The sequence below is a fragment of the Apteryx mantelli genome, chromosome 13 (genome assembly GCF_036417845.1).
Source record: "Apteryx mantelli isolate bAptMan1 chromosome 13, bAptMan1.hap1, whole genome shotgun sequence".
Taxonomy (NCBI): domain Eukaryota; kingdom Metazoa; phylum Chordata; class Aves; order Apterygiformes; family Apterygidae; genus Apteryx; species Apteryx mantelli.
The window spans coordinates 16,343,995-16,358,618 of record NC_089990.1 but is presented as its reverse complement, the minus strand read 5'-3'; the positions used below and the strand labels follow the sequence as shown (position 1 = coordinate 16,358,618).

The window sequence follows — 14,624 nt, the reverse complement described above, 5'->3', positions numbered from 1 at the left end:
CTCCTGAAAAGTTTAGGCAAAGCAGATCAGTTATAGGAAACTGTAAGGCATTCAGTATTGTTTGCAAACATATGAAAATATTTAAATCTGATTAATTGTATTTATTTATTTTTTTTTTAGTTTTTGGATAACTCTGCTCTCCTCCAAATTATCCCTATAGGTAGTTCAACAAAATAGCTAGTTTGCATTACAGAAATTTTTAGATGGAATAAAGTTCAGTTCTGAGCGGGTTCTATTTTGAGCCTTGATACCAGCTCCAGTGAAAGATGTCACAAATCTGGGTGCTGTTGATATGAATCCCTTGGTGGTTTTCAGGTAAGTTCCTATATTTCTGCTTCAGATTTTTCAGACACAGTGAGTGCACATGTAGTTTAATGCATGTGCAGTAACACTGGCGTATCTGGGGTGTGCAACATGTACTGTGCACGTGCAATACAGAGAACTTGTGCAAGTGCAGCAAGTCTCCTGTGGCTTGCATGTATTGGAGGTACTGCACAAGCCATCCACATAGCAAGTGGGTGCATTCTGCAGCTGATGTGCACATTAAGTCCAACGTCCCTAGAAAGCATCAAATTTTTCATGTGCTTTTGCTATTTATGCATTGTACCTGCTGTGAATTGCACCTGGTAAATCTACTGCCCTGGCTCTGAGTAAGCTGCAAGGCATCCAGAAATCCCAGACAAACCTTCAGAATTTTCATATTCCCTTTGGATAATATTTGCAGGTGCAAAAAGAGGAGCATCTGGGAAAATCTGGATTGTAGGGCTGTTTTCAAGGCCATTTTTCTTAGTGCAGATAACTTCAAAGTTACAGAAATATCACAACTTGCACAACCCCAGAGGCACAGAAAGACTAATCCACCCCCTTGCCTGCCTCTGAGGCAGGCTCTGCTATCTTTGAACTTTTCAGGCTTGGCTATTGATTTTCTTTCCAAATGCTTGTCCTCGCTATTAAAAAAAAAAAAAGTGACAAAACAGAGCGTTTCTGTCTCAGAACTCATGCTGCCAACATTCTAATTCTGATAAGAGAGAACAATAAAGTCCTGAAGCACAGAAAGAATAAAAGTATAGATTCCATTATAGATGGAATAATTCTTTACGTTGCTTCCCTATAAATGCAGGCTTTTTCTTTAGGGTTTCTTTTTAGTAGTCTGATTTTAAAGACATTGATATTTGCCACTATGTTTCACTGTTTATCAGCCGTTCATAGTCAAAAGAGCACCTCGCATTTGTGGAAAAAAAGAAAATACACATGCCATCTTGGGCAGCATTGCCATAGTGGCTTTCACATAAAAGTGATTGAAAAACTGGTTGTATATTATATTTTTCATCACTTTGCTTGCTTGTCGCATGTCTAGGAATACGTAGTCATGGTCTTTTAACTCACTTTTTTGGTAATTATTTTGTGTGCTGCCTTATGATATCCTCTTAGTCACTGGTAATCTTATAGTTGCAGATTAGGAAGCATTTGCATAGTTAATAGTGAGTTCATATTGTACAGAAATACCAGCAGTAAATATATTTTCCACAATTAAAAGTAGATACCATGCCAAATTTCAGAGCTTTCTATAAAGCCAATTCTTCCTGAAACTTTTAATAAAATGAGGAGGGGGAAATAGCAACTTTTCTGTCTGCTAAAGCCAAGATAGGACTCTGAGGAATTGTTCAGAAGTTCATCAAAACTCCTGTGTCCCCTTCTGGCCCTTTATGTAGCCCAATAGTTTCCTTCATATTTATCCTTTCCCTGCAATCCAGACTAGCCCTGCTAGCACACCACATTTCCAATACTGCTGTCCGGACTCCGTTCTTTAATCAGAATTGCCTAATGCATGCTAAAACTGCCAAGTTAGAAAAAGAGGTCAATTGTCTAAAAGCAAGGCCCTGCCTGCCAAAAAGTCACAGAGGAGAAGGCTTGGGTGCAGCTGAACAGCTGAGCCAGCCCAAGCACCTCTCAGGTCTCGCAAGTGGTAAGTCGTGGGAAAGACACTGATATTGGAGACTCGCGTGCTGCCTGCTGCACTGAACGTGCACTCCCGCTAACAGCTTACCTCAAGCTGACACTTGCTGGGTCTTGGAGTGACCCAGAAAATCCAAATATATGTTTAAAATACATAATGTAAATGTTAACTGGCTGTGGTACTGATTAACAAATAGGATTAAAATGATGTATGACTCTGAGCCAGCTTCTCTAAATGTTAACTCTAATGCACTTGATTTCCTCATTCCCCAAGGTTGCTCTCTGCGTGTGGAGGAAATCATTGTCAGAATAACATTAAATATTCCCTCTCCCAGAGAACTCCTGCGGTGAGTGCCTGGAGACTCCTGGAAGGCATAAAACAGAACGGGGTTAAGGCCCTTTATTCTGTAGCGCTGTCTCTTGAATGATCGCATGTAAACATATCTTTTTTGATGAACTATCTTCCTCCCCTGGTGCTCTTTAGATCTCCCCTGCCCTTCCCCTGTTGCTGCTGTCGCACAGGTGTCTCTTCACCCCGCGCCCGGGCTGCGGGGGCGGTGGCAGCGGCCCTCGGCGGGGCGAGGGCGCCACCGTGTGGGCGCGGGGGAGGGCAGCCCCGGCCCGGCCCGGCCCGGCGGGCGGCGGGCGGCGGCAGCGGGCGCCCCGGAGCCTTGGGGACCGTCGCGCCGCGCCGCGCGGCCTGTCCGCCACCGCTGCCGGAGGCGCGGACCTCCAGCCCCCCCCCCCCCCCCCGCGCTTCCCTTCCTCCAGCGGGCACACCGAAAGGGCTCTTCTCGCTCGGATCTCCCGCAGCTCTGGGCCACGGCGCACATTTGTCTGTCCTGGGATTTCCTGCTGTCATCTCACTACATACAGTGCTCGGTTCCATTTTGAAAACAGCTTCTTTGGAAATTACTTTTTTTGTAATTCCTGCTACTTGTGTGTCTATAGTTTTGACATCGCGTCACTAGCGGCACGCTGAGTCAGGAAGGTTAAGCGGGAGTGGGTTGCACAGAGGAATGGGCCCGGGTCTCCTGCCGAGCAGCGCTGCGCGGCGGAGCCGGGGAGCTGCGCCTTGGGGCGCAGCGGCGGCGCGGGCTGCAGGGCGCTGCTGCGCGCCAGGGCGCCTGGCGCGCGGCGGCCGCGCTGAGCCAGTCCCGGGGCGCGCGCTCCCGGCCGCCCCGCCCGCGCGCTGCCGCCCCGCCCCGCCCCGCCATGGACGCCGCCGCCGCCTGGCTCTGCCTGCTCGCGGCTTCCTGCGCCGCCGGCGCGCTCGCCTCGGCGGCGGCTCCCGGCCGGCCCCGCTGCGCCGGGGGGCCGCGGGCCGCGCCAGCAGGTGCGGCGGGCCCCGGGGGGGCGCCGAGGGCAGCGGGTTTCCGCCCCGCCGAAGCAGCCGGGCGGGGCTCGGCGCGGCCGCGGGGGCTGGTGGCGGGCGCGGCTCGGGGGCGCGGCAGGAAACCGTGTAACGGCGAGGGGCGGTGCTAGCGCTGCTGCGCGACGGGCTCCCGCGGGTCCGTTGGGGCCCTCGGCGTCAGCGCCGGCCCTGTGGCTTCGCTCGCTCGGGGCTTTGGCAGAGCCCGCTGTGCAGCTGGAAGGGTTGCGGATTTAAACGTGCTCAGCAGTTTCTGTCCCCCTTCCCCTCCCCCCCCCCCGAGCAGTTTCCTTTTATTTTTCCTGGGTTTTTTTTTTTTTTGTTTTTGTTTTTGAATCATAGCTTACTATTTCGAGAGGATATTTTTAAAAAGAGAAATATACTTCATATAAATCATTTTTTAAAAATTATTTTCTTTTCTTTGATCTGTCTGGAGTGGGGTTAGATAATGTATCAGTATCTGAAATTTATCTCTGATTAAAAAAAACCCAACGACTTATAGGTGGTAAAATTAAGAAGAAGGCAGAACTGTAAAGTGTCTGCATTTGTCTGAAATATTTCACTTTCCTTTAAATATACTGCTTTTCATAGCCAACTGAAAATACATGAATATAATGTTCTAGGAAGAAGCAATGAAATAAAAAAGGAAGTGAAAAATACTGTAATACTGGCTAGGCCAACTAAGAAGGGAATCTTTGGATTGTCCTATGTTTAAGGAATTAACCCCAGTAATTATAGTTCCCTGCAAAGATAATAGATATTCTTGGTGGTTTTTTTTTTCTTTTAAGTATACTTCAGGGTAAAAAGTTGATAAAGAAAATTTTTAGGAGGTATGTAGTCTGCATAAAGCAATCCTTACTCAGCAGTGCTCAAATTAATATCCCCTGATTCTGTTTCATCATTGTAGATGGCATGAACGTCCTGTTTATAGTTGTGGATGACCTGCGTCCTGTTCTGGGCTGTTATGGAGACAAGCTTGTAAAATCTCCAAACATTGATCAGCTTGCATCTCAAAGCGTTGTGTTCAGCAATGCATATGCACAGGTAAGATGAGTAACTTAATAAAAATGGTTCTCTCTCTGCAAAATACTTCCTGGCTTCATCGCAGCAAGTGTTGGGAAGAACTTTGAAAAACAATTTATTAATTTTATTACTCCAGTAGCAAAGGAATGGTTAGGCTAAACTGCACTGTATGTACCTATCTTTACTAAAGTGAGAAAAATGAAAATGGGTCATGTGGATACTAATATTTGTGTAACCTTTGGAGTAACATAACACCACCCAAACATTTTCACTGTTGACAGCAAAATCTGCTTAAAAATGCTGTTTTGCCAAATTATAGTTCTTTTCTTTCCATCCCAACAGTGTTATTATGGAAGATTACTTTTACTTTTTGTTCTGTTCTTATGAGGAAATCTATTTTATAGACCAGAACTTGTATTCAAGAACGATGCTTACTATACAGGACTCAAAATATCACTAATTATTCTTTACTTAGATGCTTTGCATAGGATGCCTCCATTCCCAGGCTTGAACTTGCTGAGAAGTTAGATGCTTGAGCCTAATTCTGGCTGGGGGTTAGGACTTTAAAGCAATAACGCTTGGCTTTCGCCACTGTGAGACAGAACTGGTGAGGCCTTTGGACTGTAACCTGGACCTTCCATGTGTTTATACTTTTCATTATTCTTAAGGCAGCCCTGATCAGCTAGACCTTGGGCTTTTGTCAGCACAGTCCATCTGCCACTTCTGCTTAGTTCTGAATGAGTATGAGCTACTAGATTTCAAATGTGTCATCTTTAGCCCAGCCTAATTTTTGTTATTAGCTGCATAATCAAAGCTCTTAGACCATGCTTAGGACCTGGTTATTTGAGATAACTATAGCTAAATAAATGTATAGTCTGATAAAAGTTTGCAGTTGGGGGATTGATATTCATAGTAATGATGCTGTTCATCCCATCTTGAAGTGACATGAAATATTTTCACTGGTCCCTGAGCATTTGAGTGTCTTGCTCAGCAATACCTAAGTCACTACGTTACAGTTCATATGGATATATTGCTTTTTATTTAGCACTGATTCTCTTTCTAACTGGCTCTCTCCTCAGCAAGCTGTTTGTGCTCCAAGTAGAGTATCATTTCTTACTGGACGCAGACCTGATACTACCCGACTGTATGATTTCTACTCCTACTGGAGAGTGCATGCAGGAAACTATTCCACGATGCCTCAGTATTTCAAGGAGAATGGCTATGTGACCCTGTCTGTGGGGAAAGTTTTTCATCCCGGTATCATTTGAGTTGTCATGTACTTAACATAGATGCTATATATTCTCACATACAGACTTTACATGCAAGTATGAACTATGTGATTCTTAGCTATATATATTAGACAACCTGAATCATTATCATGGGCCGGATTGTACAATAGTTGTAGGTTGTAGGATCTTTAAATCTTAATCTTAAATCTTAAAGTGTTGCAGAAGTGAATATATTAGATGACTCTTAGCTAATAAAAGTTTTCATGTGAGCATAAATGTCTGCCATACTCAAACATGTCTGGAAGTTGGCTATCTGCCAAAGATGAAGTTACTGAAGAGCTTCATTGTCTCAGTCTTTGTTTGGCAGGTACACATGCTTCATGTTTCACAGTAGGCTGTCTGTCTCAGCCAGGAGACATTGAATATATGAGTAATACTACCAATTAAACTAGGAAATTAGTTCACTGTTAAAAGAACAACACTGAGTTGAAAAATACCATAATACTTATGTGACCCTTTTCTGGTAATTCTTTACCCCAGAATGGAGTTTGTGTAGACATGTAGACTTTCAGCTGATAGTAAATCTAACTAGGTATGTACATGAAAACTGTTATTAATCCTGGTCATTTTGTCCCTGAAATAAGGTTACTCAAGAGGTTTGAGTCTCCTTTTCCCCATTACCAGATTTATTTCAGGGACAATTGCCTGTCTTAAACTTTTTGACTTTTATTTCTTAAATATTCTTTCTTTGTTCCCTTAGTTGTCAAAAAACATTTGAAATGCTTCTGAAATTGGAATACTTACAAATTTAACTTGTTTTTACTATTTTTTATGTGAGCTCTTGCTAGTTTAGTGAACTATTGGAGCATTTCTAATGCCTTTACTCTGTACCCTTTTCAGGAGTTTCATCCAATTACAGTGATGACTACCCATACAGCTGGTCCATTCCACCCTTTCATCCTTCTACTGAAAAGTATGAAAATGATAAGGTAAGGATAATTTGTGGAATCCTGATGAAGAAGGGTTTTCTGGATATAATGAAGTTCTTTGTGTCAAGCACCAGCCTATATTCTGTGTTTTTTTGAGATTATAACTGGGAAACCACTCGTTACTGGTTTTAACAGCAACAGTATTTGTATCAGCAACATACTTTTCTTTGTCTGTTTAGCATCTGTCTCAAAGACCCTGCTGAGGCCACATTTTCTTGGCAACTGTTTAGTCTAATTCATCTTTCTCCACTGATTATACATCAGACATTGCTGGCATTTGCCCAGAAACTAATGAGTCAGTAGTAGCTTTCCAGGTAGCTTTCTATGGTGTCAGAAGGAGCAATAATGCATATATATACCGTAACCAAATTTTAACTTCTTGCTAATAGGTCAGAGATCCTATTCATTATAGAAATGTGTTTTCCTGTATGACTACTTCTCAGCCTCTGGCCACCTTTAGAGAGAGAATTCTGCTTTTCCTTGCACACAAAAGTTGCCAGTGTGTTTTTCAACCCCTAGAGCTGTCTGCCTTAGACATCAACTTACATGGCACCTCTAGTTTTCATAGAAGTTGTGAATTTCTTTATTGTATCCAATTCACAGAGTTTGTTGTGGATAGAATGATTGCTCAGAAATGAGTTGTTTTTTAAAGTTATGGAAGAGAGGATTATTTCCTTACTTTTACAGAAATTAAGTTACTTAATTCTTTTTTGAAGACTTGTAGAGGAAAAGATGGAAAACTTCATGCTAACTTGGTGTGTCCAGTGAATGTGACAGAAATGCCCAGTGGTACTTTGCCTGATATTCAAAGCACTGAAGAAGCCATACGCTTACTGAAGGCTATGAAAACCAAGAAGCAAAAATTCTTCCTGGCTGTTGGTTACCACAAACCACATATCCCACTAAGGTACCCACAGGTAAGGAACCTTGCACCTGTGAGGAAAAAAACTTGGGTAAGTGTTACTTTTTCTTTTCAAAGCTGCTTCTAGAAATGGTTTGTTGTTATCATTTCTGGAAAGCAAGCTGAAAAACAGCCTTGATTCAATATAATTTTAGCAACCATCTGTGTTACATTTAAAAATACTTAGAGAGAGAGTTGTGACCAGTCAAACAAAAAGCAGACTTCTACCATAATAGTGTGACTGCTATTGCATGGAGATGTTGTTCAGCTTGATGGAGTATGACATAATGAGGCCTTACAAGATCTTGTTCTTTCTTCACCGTTTGAATCAGTGGCAAAACTCCTACTGTTTTCAGAGGAAGCACTGTTGGACCTTTTATTTCAATGTGGCTTCTCAATATATGATTTCAGTCTTTGATTTACTGCTGATTTTAAATACAGGAGACTGTTTTTGTGTACAGCATCACTTACTAACTTGTTATTTTTCAGAAATTGGTTGGGGCAGACTAACATAACATTGCTACCTTTAACACTCCGGGGAAAAGTCTTGTAATTGGTAAGAAAATTGAAGGGTCATGAGAGGAAAAATGGCTGCTGCTTTACAACACAAAAGTTTACAATAGGCCTTAGAAGTGAGGCCAATCTTTATATGTGTTTGTATTGTAAAGGAATTTCTCAAATTGTACCCCTTGGAAAACATCACGTTAGCCCCAGATCCCTGGGTGCCTGAGAGGCTACCTTCTGTGGCATACAACCCCTGGATGGATATCAGGCAGAGGGATGATGTGAAGGCCTTAAATGTTAGTTTCCCTTACGGACCACTTCCAGATGACTTCCAGGTAAGCAGTCGATACAGTGCACGGAAGTCAAACGGCCCTAAATTGATGAAACGCAAGGGAATAGTTTGCTGCTTCTGGGTGTTCCAGGGTACTTAGCACCTGACAGTTTGCAAAAACTATGAATTCTCTGCCTTTCATGCTGTTGCCTCTAACTTTGTAGGCAAACCTTCTCTGTAACTGCATTGTGTAGGCATTCGGGCTAGTAGCAAGGGGGCAAAGAGGTGAGCCTTCAGCTAACGATAATAGTGTGTGCTCTTGGTTATTTCTGTTTTCCACCATCGCTCTTGAGGGGTGCGTGTTCCTGTGTAAGGGAATGTATGCATCAGTTACCAACATCCCATCTGTTTGCATTAGCTAGATCTGTTTCAAGCCACCATTTAGTATATCTTCTTTTTGCAAGATTCTGCTTGACTCCCAAGTGCTTATGTGGCTGGATTCTGAGAGAAGGGGAATTGACTGATTTGCAACATCTTCCTTGAAAGAACTTCTGACAAATAGTTAGAATTTTCCAACTGCCCCCTTCCTGGTTTACCTCTTCGGCTGGGATATTGGTCAGGCTGCAGACACTTGAAAATAAAGCTTTACAAGAAAAATCCTTCAGTCCCTTTATTTGCAGGAGGACCAGTGGGTGGCTTTGTGGAAAAAAGACTCTGTCTTTTTTTTTCTTTTTTTCGTTTTTTAATAACTTGCAGCGGCAGATTCGCCAGAGCTATTATGCAGCAGTTTCTTACCTGGATATGCAAGTTGGCCTGCTCTTGAATGCTTTGGATGATGTAGGACTCTCAAACAGCACAATGATAGTTTTTACTGCTGATCATGGTAAGCAATCAAATCTTTCTCCAGCTCAGTGTAAATAAGTTCTTAATTGTGCAACTTGATGCTGGCATATTAATCACATGTATGTTTATATAACTTGCAGCAGTGCAACCATACCTCATATATCTGGCTAGTCAGTCTCTAATTAATGGACTCTGACACAGGCTTCTGTGGCTGCGCAGTTCTGTTTCCCTGCAGGCCCCTCTCTTCCTAATCAGGTGGAGGGTTTACTAGTGAGTGATGAGGCTGTCTGCCAGGATACTGGGCTGAGCTTGCTGTATTCCCACCTCCTACCCCAAAGAGTGACTCCTGCTGGGAAGAGTGCTGCTAAAGGATAGCTCCCCCATTGCAATTTGTAGAGAGCCATCTGGTTCAGTGGGTGACAGGCTTTCTCATTAACTGCTGAAGTGTGTGTTCTTGCACTTGTTGTTGCTGCTTGCAGAGCATCTAAACTGATAGCTGTGTGGCTCCTCTTCTTGTAATTGGGGTCTTATACATTCTGGATCTTGGTGCTAAATTCCTGTTTGTATTTGAATTGTGGAACAAATACCTCAAGCATTTAACTATTTGTTTCAATACTCTAATATTCATTAAAATAACCCTCCTGTGAGTCCCCTCAGTTGGGGAATGGTTTAGCTGGCTTAGAACAGTTTGGAATCATCTACAACAGAGCCACAGAAGAAAACTAATCTGGATTTGTTTTTTAGAGAATCCTTAATTTGGTTCACTTTCAAAATGAAATAACCTAAATCAAATTATAATTACTGTATTCTGAATGATAGAATCTAGTGGCTCAACTAAACCATTTTAAAGTTACATATTTCGTTAATTTGGGCAGACTTTTGTGAGTGAGTCTGTGTAAACAAGCCTTTAATGTGTTGTAGAGTAATAGGCTTAATACTTTTGGTACTAAAATTACTCTAGATATCCCTTTTGACTTGCCACTATGACTTGGGGTTTTTTCTTTCCTTTGTAGACTGAGTTGCTCTTCTTTTCCTTGCCTTGTTTAATTGTAAGTCATTGGTATTTCCAGTACTATGGCTAGCAAAGTGATCCCATAGAAATCTATCCGAAAAGTTTGTGCATTTGCTTAGCTCTTAGAGAGCTCCTTTGTCTTCCCCCAAAGTGAGGCTGGCAATAAACATGCCCCGGAAGGACGTCACGTTGGCATCTCATCTAAGACAAAGAGGAGAGCTAAGGTGTTTTGATCTCCCTTTTGCTTCCTCAGGGATAGCATCTTGATATAAGTCTGGCACAGACAGCAGCCTTGGCTCCTGGGGATGCTCAGCTACAACGTAACAGGGGCACTGGAGAGCTAGCAGCTGTGTAAAGCTCAGAGGAATGCTTTGTGGAACTGATCTTGAGACTTTTGCAGGCACAGTGACACACCCAGGTTCCTCTTTTATGCTGCTTTAATACTGATTTCCTAATTCTTATCTAGACTAGGGGAAACAGGGAAAGGTGTAATTGTTTCCTTAATATAAGGCTAGCACATGGCAGGATTTAGGTGGTTTGTTGAAACAATTTTCACATTGGAGAAATATCTCATTACATTTAAACACAGATTGTTACTTGCCAGTTAGTACAACCTTGACAACAGACTAGTGGCCTCAACAGCCAGAGTCACTTTTGCTGTGAGAAAGAAATGACAACTAAATTACAATCCAGTATCTGCTCTAAATTATGCTCTCTGTCATCCAGGATGGTCCCTGGGAGAACATGGTGAATGGGCAAAATACAGCAATTTTGATGTTGCTACCCGTGTGCCGCTGATGTTTTATGTACCAGGAATGACCTCTTCTTCTGCTAGCCAAGGAGAGAAAGTCTTCCCCTACCTTGACCCCTTTAGCCATGTTTCAGACTCGGTACTTCAAGGTAAATTTCCAGCATTTATTGTTTGCATTTGCAGTGGATGTATGTAAAGAAGTGGTGACTTAATGATACTTCACATACAGGCAGCTTGGGTTTGATTCCCAGCTAATGCAAGCCAAATCTTGCTTCTGGAAGAGGTTCTGTCTAAGAGAGGTTTAAACATTCCTGATCTTTTATCAGTTGAAGGCTTATTCAGATGGTCTCTTAAGATCCTTTCCAGCCATACATTTCAGGGATTTAAATGGAATGACTTCTCTTGCCTTAGCATGCATGTCAACAGACTTGAGTTGTCTTAGGTACAGAACTGCCAGACTTTTTCCCTGTTGTGGATATTGTGCTAGAGCTCAGGGCAGAACAGCTGTGCAGGAGTTTGCTAAGATTTTTAATGTCTAGTTAAGAACAAAAAGGAATTCTGTTCCTTTTCTCCTGGGCTACAGAGCTTGGTGCAAAAAGCAAGCTTTAATATGCCTGTGTGTGGATGTTCTTTATCTCTACACAGAGTAAGATATGAAAGCGTTACTGTTTAAGTCCAGGACTGCAAGAGCAGGAGGAGTCATTGGTAATATATATTTGCACTTTAGGCCTAAATAAAGATTGCATCTAACTCATTAAGCCAATTCTTGGCTCAGTGTCATCAACTCTGCTTTTGTACTGATGAGGAAGAAGATGGTGAAGGGAATGTTACATCTTTGAACACAAACTTTTGCTTTGGCTAGATCTGTTTTAGTGGAAACAGCTAGATGTCTGCATTAACACAGCAGGAGATTTATTTTTGTGTTGCTTAGATGCCTAAAAGGATACTTGACCTACCTTTTATAACGGCTGTAGCAGTTTCTCCAACACTGATTAGTAAACAGTCTCTGTGTAGCATCTGTGCCTAAAATGGTGGCCTCAGGAACTGCTTTGATGGAGGTACCCTTGTATTAAATGGTAGGCACTGGAATTTTCTTTGTCTTTCTGAAGAGCTCTTTTTCAAAGGAGTGAATATCAGTGTCTGGAAGAGTTTGTATATTTGAGAAACAGAAGTGATAAAATCTCGTCTTGTTAAAATATTACATAAATGCATAGACTAGCATCCCCAGAGCTAACTGCCACACATTAATTAAATAGCCTTGGTTTTGTTACCCCACAAATTCAATACAAAACACTTCCAATAAAGTACCGGCTTAATTATCAGAATAAGTTTCTAAAATGTTCTCTCAGTGTCTGTTGAGCCATCATGTTTCTTAACCTGTATTTTGATGCTGTTTCTTTTAGGGCGAAGCAAAAAAATGGTTGAAATTGTGTCTCTTTTTTCAACACTTGCTGAACTTGCTGGCCTGCCAGTTCCTCCTGCATGCCCGAAGACTTCATTTTCTGTTGCACTGTGCACTGAGGGGGCAAGCATTGTCCGGTATTTTAATTCCTCTGAAGAGAAGCTGGAGAAAGTAGAGAAGGATGGGTGTGATGACGCTTACAGAGGTTATGTTGAAGAACCTATTGCTTTCAGCCAGTATCCCCGGCCTGCAGACACTCCTCAGTGGAACTCTGACAAACCAAAGCTGAAAGACATCAGAGTCATGGGGTATTCCATGCGTACAGGTGACTACAGATGTACTGTGTGGGTTGGATTTAATCCTAGCAACTTTAGTGCCGACTTTGAGGATGTCCATGCAGGAGAGTTGTACATGGTGGAGAGCGATCCACACCAAGATTATAACATCTATAACAATACCTTACATGGTGGCCTTCTCAAAAAAATTCTTGGCTTCCTGAAGCACTAGGGTTCAGGAACTCGTTTGTGCAAATTCTCGCCAGTAAAGTAACATTTCCTTTTTTGCATGAAAAACTTTTGTTGTACAGAAAACACTTGGATTGAATTAAAATCCTATTTGTATCAAAACATTAGCTAGTTCTTTTGTCTTGTTACAGCACTTATTACACCTAAGTAGTCAAAATGCAGTTACTTCTGCAATTGTGTTTTCACGTGCAACGCTTCTGAAAAGGCCACACAGGGTATGCAGGCCTATGCTGAAATATCTCCATGGTCTTCTGTGCTGTAGTGACTGAAGAAGAAAAACTTATTATCTTTGCTGAAATTTGTGGTGTGAAAGGTGGCAAAAGAAAAACTTTTGTATATGAAAGTTTGTGTGGAGAATGTTGTGTGTAAATAAACAGGTCCTGTCTGCTTTACCAAGGACGCTCGGAGTTTGAGTGGTCAAGGAGACATCTGGTAGTGGTGAGGAACTGAGGTGTCTGCCATCATCAGCCTTAGCTCTAACTAGCACTGAAGGGGAAATCTGATGCGTTTCACTCAATTTAATTCTTTTCAAAATAGAAGCTTTAATCTGGAGATTCTTGCTCCTGTTCAGACAGAGGAGGGGATCTGAATATGGGATTTGCAGGTATCAAGCGAATGCTTTAGTCACTGAAACAGTGAATAATACAGAAGGGTTAAGATAGCACCAGTATGCTCTCCTTCTCAGGTTTGTAATGAGGATCAGTCCAGTGAGGTCCCACAGGTGAAACAGAGATAGAAGCACTTAACCGTTGTAGCTTGCTGGTGTCTAGTGACTGAACTCAGCACACTTAGGGCTTCCACGTTGGTCACGTCCAGTGACAGAAATTTGAATGTCTGCCTTCTTAGATGTTGAGTGCGTTTTGGCAGTCTAAATTTTGGATAGGGCTAGCTAAAAGCCTTTCATTTAGCTTTTGTGTGTGTGTGTGCAGGTGTGTGTGTGTGTGTGTGGTGCTAGGCAACACAAGATGTGGAGCAGTAGTTGCCACGATTATGCTGATATAAGTACATTTTCATATGGCCAAATGAGTCAAGGTTGATACGTTTGGAAGCTTGTATCTCAGATAAATGCTTTTGCTGAATGTTATGCCTAAGTGCTATCTGCACCTCATGCTCACAGCCATAAAGTACACTGCTCTAGTGTGATGGCAGTAATTTGTGTTGTGTTCTACCAGCCTGCTGGATTTCTGCACTTCCATCTCGGTGATCAAGACTTCCAGAATTTTTTCATTTGTGCCTGAGTAGATAAGGGCTTGTTCTGACAGTGCCAACTCCTACTACCTTCCTCAATGAACTGTTCTGATTCTTGCAAAAAGAGAGCGCCAGCCATAACTTGTAAAGTGACTTTAATATTCGAGAGAAGCCACAGGCATAAAATCCATGTGATGGTCTTATTTCTAATTAATGTATAAATATCCACCATGAATTTGATTCTCCATTAGAAGACAGCAGTTATTTAGTGACTTAAACTCAATTAGAAGAATGTATTTTATATGAGCTTGTCATTTTGTTTTACTCTGCCCAAGATACTGTGTGTTCTGCAACATTATTATTCCTGATGAGAACGCACCTTTTTTCACTTATGCATGTAGAGTTAGATCCTCAGCTGGTGTGAAATACTGCAGTTGCATATAGCAGATTCAGTATAGCTATACCAATTTCACACCGGTTGAAGATGTTCTTCATTCAGAATGGTGCCAGGCAAAGATCTGAAGTCTGCAGCTAGAGCTAATTATATCTCTGACACTCTTTCCTTCAAAGGAAAATCGAATATTGGGAAAGTGATTTGTTTTTGGATGAATTGAAGCATTAAGGATTAATCTAAGTCTCTGGTATGCTAGGTCAGTAAC

At 42.1% G+C, this 14,624-nt stretch overlaps 1 protein-coding gene across 2 annotated transcripts; it reads left to right on the top strand.

The window, feature by feature from the left end:
* The first annotated feature begins 3,193 nt into the window (after nucleotides 1-3,193).
* Nucleotides 3,194-12,879, top strand: IDS (iduronate 2-sulfatase). Of its 2 annotated transcripts, none has more exons than XM_067304181.1 (9): nucleotides 3,194-3,292; nucleotides 4,236-4,372; nucleotides 5,431-5,608; nucleotides 6,481-6,569; nucleotides 7,286-7,486; nucleotides 8,139-8,309; nucleotides 9,002-9,128; nucleotides 10,827-11,000; nucleotides 12,255-12,879. In XM_067304181.1, the coding sequence occupies exons 2-9, from the start codon at nucleotides 4,241-4,243 to the stop codon at nucleotides 12,758-12,760; spliced, it is 1,578 nt and encodes a 525-aa protein (XP_067160282.1). In that variant the 5' UTR covers nucleotides 3,194-3,292; nucleotides 4,236-4,240; the 3' UTR covers nucleotides 12,761-12,879. The 2 variants fall into 2 exon arrangements, with proteins under 2 accessions (XP_067160282.1, XP_067160283.1); XM_067304182.1 differs by lacking the exon at nucleotides 3,194-3,292 and adding an exon at nucleotides 3,446-3,567.
* Nucleotides 12,880-14,624: the final 1,745 nt, after the last annotated feature.